This window comes from Microtus ochrogaster, unplaced genomic scaffold (assembly GCF_000317375.1).
Source record: "Microtus ochrogaster isolate Prairie Vole_2 unplaced genomic scaffold, MicOch1.0 UNK29, whole genome shotgun sequence".
Taxonomy (NCBI): Eukaryota; Metazoa; Chordata; class Mammalia; order Rodentia; family Cricetidae; genus Microtus; species Microtus ochrogaster.
The window spans coordinates 1,988,343-1,995,683 of NW_004949127.1; the positions used below are offsets into that span (position 1 = coordinate 1,988,343).

At 46.9% G+C, this 7,341-nt stretch overlaps 1 protein-coding gene across 1 annotated transcript in view; it reads left to right on the forward strand.

The window, feature by feature from the left end:
- Positions 1-7,341, forward strand: part of Fbxo43 (F-box protein 43) — an 11,982-nt gene that overhangs the window by 3,324 nt on the left and 1,317 nt on the right. The window contains exon 3 of the mRNA XM_005368126.2: positions 3,746-3,848. Coding sequence (XP_005368183.1) covers positions 3,746-3,848 — 103 coding nt within the window. The remainder of the gene's footprint in view (positions 1-3,745; positions 3,849-7,341) is intronic.

Here is a 7,341-nt window from a genome sequence, read left to right on the forward strand (position 1 = left end):
TGTAGACCAGGCTGGTCTCGAACTCACAGAGATCCGCCTGCCTCTGCCTCCCGAGTGCTGGGATTAAAGGTGTGCGCCACCACCGCCCGGCCTGTTCATCATCTTTTAAACTGATGTTTGTTTTGTTTTTTTTCCTGTCTTCGGTTGTATTACCCATATCAGAGGTTGGCTAAGTGACCTCCCTAGTAGAGATTGCTAAGTAAGTCCTTCTATTTAAAAACAAAAATAAAAGATGGATCTAATGGTATAGGCCTGTAATCCCAGATAGCTGAGAAACTGGGGCAGAAAAGTCACTCAGGTTCTGGTTCAAGGTCAGGAAAAGAAAGATCAAGATGATGATGGTGGTGGTGGTGGTAGTGGTGTATGTATGTAGAAGCCAGAAGTCAATTCATAGTCTTCAATATTTCTTCATGGCTTTCTATTTTACTTTTTGAGACAAGGTCTCTTACTGAATGTGAAGATCACCAATTGGGCTGGGCAAGATCCCAGGATCCTCCAGATTCCACCTCCCCAACTGGGATTACAAGTGTGTGCCAGGCCTTTTATGTGGCTGATGATGGCCCAAATGCAGGTCTTTTGCTTACACAGCAAGCACTTTGCCAACTGAGCTATCTCCCCCGTCCCTCCTACCGTGTGTGTGTGTGTGTGTGTGTGTGTGTGAGTGTGTGTGTGAGAGAGAGAGAGAGAGAGAGACAGACAGACAGACACACAGACACACAGAAAGAGAGACAGGCAGACAGGGTCTCTTGTATCCCAGGCTAGTCTTGCACTCACAGTGTAGTTGAGGATGACCTTGAACTCCTGATCTTCCTGCCTCCACTTTCAGGTCCTGGTATTACAAGGTGTGTGCCACCATGCCCAATTTATGCCACAGATTTTTAAAAATGTTTTATTTAAAAGTTCACATCACATTGTAGATACAAATTGTTCTAAAGTTATAACACCTGATCAGAAATAAGAGAAATTATAGTAACTGAGAAACTATCACAAATAATGAACATTATTATTTCGTCCAAATTCTAGAATCTAAGAAAAATAGCTAGCTCTCATTTTAGGCTATGGATATATGCCTGTTTCTTTGTTGCTGACAGAGCAGAGAAAGACAGTTGTGTCTGAGAGATTAGACTCTGCAGAACTCTGTCCACAGACACTGTGGTTGACTCTGTGGCACTTCATGGTTACAGAGAACAGCGGGGGTTTAGGGATGAAGGAAGGGGATCAGAGTGTGTGGGCTCCAGGGCTGTCACAAGGCAGGACACCTCCGTTGTCATGTCAGTGAGAACAGGCGGAGGCTAGGGAGCCCATGCAGTGGTCAGAGGACCACTCATGGACATCATTTCTCCCCTTCTACCTGTGGGTCTTCAGGCTCGGGGGCAAGTATCTCATCTTGATGAGCCACCTCCTGCCTCGTGAATCTCCTTCTCCACAGAAAGACCTGAAGTGTGGATTAGGTCTGTGTTATTTTTATAGCTCCTGCTCCCACTGGCCTTTCTCCCACACATCTATTTTAAGCTATTGTGGCAAGTTATACATTTTGTTGCTGGAAGTCTTCTGAGGTGTCTGGTCTACCTGTGTAATTTGCAGATGGAGAAACATCCCTAGATGAAATAAATCTCCTGTAATAATCCAGAAACAGATGCAGGTCTGCCCCCCTGGGCTCTCTGTTCTTTCCAATATCTTCATGAAAACTCTTAATGTTCGGCCACCTTTCAGAGTATGTTTGGTAAAGCACATGTTGGTGTAACCCAGACGGATAACATGCACATACCCGTGCATCGGTGTGTGCCTTTCAAAGGTGTCTAAATATTAGCATGGCTGAACACAGGAATGTCGGCATATCTCAGTACAGGGAAGTCAGTATGTTGGGTGACAATTTGGGTGGCTGCTTGTGTGATTCACTCGTACTGGTCATACTTCAGCGATTCCTGCCCCTCCCTCCCTGTGGAGCTGTTTGTCACAAAGAATGTGTGTTTATGGTCTGAATGGTGCTCTTCTTGGTAACATGAGCGATGATGAGATAGTTATGGAGAAGAGTGTGTGTGTGTGTGTGTGTGTGTGTGTGTGTGTATGCACGCTCGTGCATGCCATGACAGTCACGGAGGCCAGAGGATCACTTTGTGTGTGTATATGCGTGCTCATGCACGCCATGACAGTCACGGAGGCCAGAGGACCACGTGTGTGTGTGTGTGTGTGTGTGCATGCGTGCTCATGCATGCCATGGCAGTCACGGAGGCCAGAGGACCACTTTGTGTGTGTGCATGCCATGACAGTCACAAAGGCCAGAGGACCGTATGTGTGTGTGTGTGCGCATGTGTGTGCACGCTCATGCATGCCATGACAGTCATGGAGGCCAGAGGATCACGTGTGTGTGTGTGTGTGTGTGTGTGTGTGTGTGTGCGCATGCATGCTCGTGCATGCCATGACAGTCACGGAGGCCAGAGGACCACTTTGTGTGTGTGTTGTGTGTGTGCATGCCATGACAGTCACGGAGGCCAGAGGACCACTTTGTGTGTGTGTGTTGTGTGTGTGTGTTGTGTGTGTGTGTGTGTGTGTGCATGTCATGACAGTCACGGAGGCCAGAGGACCACTTTGTGGAAGGACCTCTCTACTTCCATCTGTATGTGTGATCAGACTCAGGTTGACCCATGGTTCCGGCTCCCCTTTTAATGGGTGACTTTCTCCCCATCTCCTTGAGAGGTAAAGCACACAGATGGACTTAGGCAATGACACCTGCAGTTGTGTTGATAACTGGAGAGTTGCCCGGGCCCTCGAGGGAAGTGCCTTCTTTCTCAGTCTCCTGGTCTCTTTCCCTGACTGGCTATATTAGAAAGAGAGAGAAAGGCCAGATTAACATTTCTTCACTAATAGCTGAAGCTGGTCTCCAGCTGCATCCGTCCTACCTGAGCTTTATGAATAAAATAGGGACACTCTCGGCAGCAGAGTGCTCTTAGCCTAGAAGCAGCAGCCTGTATCACTAAGGGCGCTGTGCACAGTATAGCTATTGTTTGGTACTTAAGTGAAGGGTTCTTCTTAAGTTCATTTGGCCAGAAGTGCCAGAGATTGGCTAGATACAAGAACGGAAGGAAGCATCTCATAGTAGATGGTCATCATGTGCTGCATGTTGATTTCAGAATTTATAGTGGAATATCACATGACCCTGATATCCCAGTGGCTCATGTCTGCTTTATGATTTTTGCTGTTGCTGTATCCCAGCCTGGCCTTGCATTCACAGCAGCCCTGCCTCGTCTAACCAAGTGCTTGGATGTCAGGTCTAAACCACCATCCATGGCCTATGTTGGCTTACAGGGCTGGCCGTGTGGTTCAGCAGGTAAGAGCACTTGCCGCCAATCCTGCCGGTCTGAGTTCAATCCCTGGGTCCTACACTGGAGAAGAGAACCAAGTTTTACTGGTTGTCCTCCGACTGGACTCAAGAACCATGACATGTATTTGCCTTCCCCTGCTCCTAATACCTACTAAATAAATAAGAATATTTTTAAAAAAAAATTAAAGGAATGTAAATGAAATGGCAATCTGTCAAGTTGCCACTATGTGCTTAGTATTTTAATAGGAATTCTTTCATATGGTAAATGAATCTGAAACAATGAGTTGATCAAATCATATCATATGTAATTTTAACCTTAAATTTCCTGTTCAAGATCTTTAAAATATTTTTATTATTGGTTACCTTATAAAAAATTTCAACCTTTGGAGAATATGCAGTAACAGCCTGACTTGTTTATTGTAGTGTTTGGAACGTCAGCAGAAACTGGCGTGAAATTGTGGCTCAGGATAAAAAGGCAAACGAGAGGCGGAAACTTTGTATCATACAGCTGAAATCCAATACTCAGGTAACGGGGGAATCCTGCCGGAAGTGGTTTGTAGCCGGTACTCCACGTTGTTGAGCACCATGCTTGGCCTCTCTCATCTGTGAATCTTTCCCAGTTAGCAAGCATCCCCTGAGAAGTTCTCCTTTTCTAAACTACTTCCAGATCGTCCAGAAAGTATGTCGGGGAGCAGCTTGGACAAGGATACCACTTACCAGGGTAGGGGCATGAGGATTAGAAAAATGTTAAGTAGGAAGAAGAGAGATAAGACAGAGTCCCTGAGACACAGGCTAGAAATGGGAGCCCAACCCGGCAAACACTGAGTGCTGAATCACCGCATTTATTTTCCGTACACTTTAATACCCAGTGCAGCAGGGGGAGAAGGCAAAAGACGGCCTTAACACAACACAAAGGACACCTAGAGCAGTCCCTTGCTTCAAGGCAGGCGCACTGTCTGGCTTCTTAAAGGACTACATTTTTTTCCTTATACATTTTTTCTTATTTTAGTTTGCTAACAGAGCTCCTTCAAAACACAACAAACTTCAAAAGTACAGCTGGATTCTAGGTTTCTAACAAAGCTCATCACCCTCCTTGCCCTGTCTGTGGACAGTGTCTGCCTCTGTGTTCCAGGCTTTCTTAAAACTATGCAACCATGACGGCCTCAAACTCATGGAAGTCCCCCAGCCTTACCTTCCTGAGTGCTGGGATTGCAGGGCTGAGATACCACAGGAGCCTCTGGTCTCTGCTTCTATTTCTTGTATTTCTAGATAATGCACTTGGAATGCTATTTTTTATTTTTTTGAATCAAGATTTCTCTGTGTAGCCCTGACTGTCCAGAAACTCATTTTGTAGTCCAGGCTGGCATTGACCTCAGAGATCTACCTGCCTCTGCCTCCCAAATCCTGGGACTAAAAGCGTGTGCTAGCATGCCTGGACAATATTTGTTATTTGATCTGGAAGGGATTGGGTTAGTTCTCCAGCCACTCTGCACTAGCACCACTCCCCACCCCCCTCTCTGGATCTCTCTCCTGTCTTATGACCATAACTGCATCACCATTTATGGTGGATCAGACGTGTGCATGACCCAGAGGCCATGTGAAGGGTCTTATGACATGTGTTTTCTTTTTTGAGAGGGTCTCACTGTGAAAGCCTGGAACTCTGCACGTAGACAAGGTCAGCCTTAAACTTGTGGCAATCCTCCTGCCTCTGCCTCTTGAATGCTGGGACTATGGGTGTGTACTTAGTGTGTTTGTATGTGTACATATATTCATGTGTGTGCGCACACATGGAGGCCAGAGGCCAATGTCAGGTGTGCCCGTCTGTTGCTCTCTACATGTACATGTGTGTGCGCACACGTGGAGGCCAGAGGCCAATGTCAGGTGTGCCCGTCTGTTGCTCTCTACCTTACTTTGGTGGCAGAGCTTCCCTCAGTGAACCTGGAGCTCAGCAGCTTGGCTTAGCTGGGCTTCTCCTAACCCGAGGGACCTGGTTGTGCCCGGCCAGGACTGGAGTTACAGGCATGAACCACTTTGGCCAGCTTCTACATGAGTGTTGGGCATCCATACTTAGCTGCCCATTCTTGCACGAACCCTCTCCTTGCTGAGCCGGCTCCCCAGACTGGGTCCCATGTAACTCACTTGGTCCCTAGGCTGGCCTTGAACTCCCCGATCCTCCTGCTTCTGTCCCTCTAGTGCCAGGATTACTGCATGTGCCATCACGCACGCACATGTACTGTCTTATGTGTCTTCCTGTAGGACTTTCTCCCAGACTTAATGATCGCCAGTTCTATCGCTGCCTCTCTCCGTGTCTGTCTCTCCCAACCCCAGTGTGTCTCTACCTGTGTCTCTCCTCTTGGTGTTTTTCTCTACAGATTCTCAATTGATTTTCCCTTATTTGCAAGGACTGTGATCTCCTCTGTGCTTTCCAACACATTCTGCCTTTCCTCCTTTTCCCCAGAGATCACCTTCCCAGACCCTGTGCCCTCCTATTCCACAAGAGCCCGTAAATTTATGCCTGGCCTATATGAGCCATTAGCTAAAACTTCTAGAAACATCTCAAAATGAAGCTGTTTGGCAATTTTCCTCAGGTTGTACAGAAAGGTGTCTCAGAAAGGTGCTAGGCTGGGAACATTCACTAGGAGCTGAGCCTCTTCTGTTCTCCATCATTAGAGCAGTGTGGGCGCCTGCTGGACCGGGATCAGTGCCTTTCCCCCGAGAGGCCTCACACTGTGGAATGAACGACCCTTAGCTCCATCTTCACAGAGGCAGGGGGGTCTCTGGGTACGGGCCAGGCAAGTATGAGGCCAGCAGGACTACAGGCAGGAGAACTACGTCTTCTAGACTGTCAGCAGGCATGACACATGCCTTTGCAGGTTGCTTTGTCTCTTAGACATTAAAAACAAAACCAGAACTGCGGCCAATTCGACATCCCATAAATACTTGCTAAATGAATGGCTGCTGCTTCTCAGTTTGCTTCCGCTGACACCTTGATTCATCTTGGGGTGCATGCACACTGCACTCTTCAGGGTCAGGGTCCAGCAGGCATCCTTTCAGGGAGCTCTTGATTGGGCACTGTGGCCTATGCTACAAATAACAGAAATGTCATAAAGACAGTCCGCCAGCAAGTTCAATATACGCACCTGCATCCGAGCTCTAACTCCGACGTCAACAGCAGCTACTGCGTGTGTTCTAAAACCTCCACCAACTGAATCCCCTGCTGGGGCCAATTCCAGCCCGGGAGGCTTCTGGGAGAAGCAGCACAGTGACAGCTGAGCTGTAAGGAAACTCATCCGTGTGTTCATCTCCAGTCTGCTTTTAAGAGGAACCTTTTCCCATTGCAGCCCTAACAAAGTACAAGACTGTACAGATTACTTATACAACATGCTTTTTTCTAATTATTTTTCCAGTTTTATTGAGGTATATAATTGACAAAAGGACAGTGTATACTTTTAAGGTGTACAAGCCAATTAGCACACTTCTTGACGCACATTTGAGTAATGTGGGATCTCGTTCATACGAGAGATGCTTTTGCTCCTTATTTTAAAATATTGAGGCTGTATAAGACAGCCATAAAAGTGAATCAGAACCAGATCTTTGCAAGTCAGCCACAGACACGGGGTTATGTGATGTCAGCCATCCTCCTGTCTATCCACCATGTGCTTAAGGTAAGAGCGTGCAAAGATTCCACGGCAGGCTTTGAAAAGATTCTCCCCTCTCCCCCAATTTTGATCTTGGTTTAAAAATGGACTGCAAACTATGGTTTGTAGGCCAAGTCCTTTCTGTCCCTCGATTCTCAAAGTAAGTTTGATTGGAACAGCGTTTCTCTTCAGTATTTCTGCTGTCGAGCCCAGAACTGAGCAGCTGTGGTCACACAGCCTGCAGACTACCACAATGCTATTACACCGTCCGCTTCCTCAGAGAATTTGTCAGTAATAGACAAATGAAAAAGTAATTGATCATCTCCAAAATATACATGATGTGTGTGTGTGTGTGTGTGTGTGTGTGTGTGTGTGTGTGTG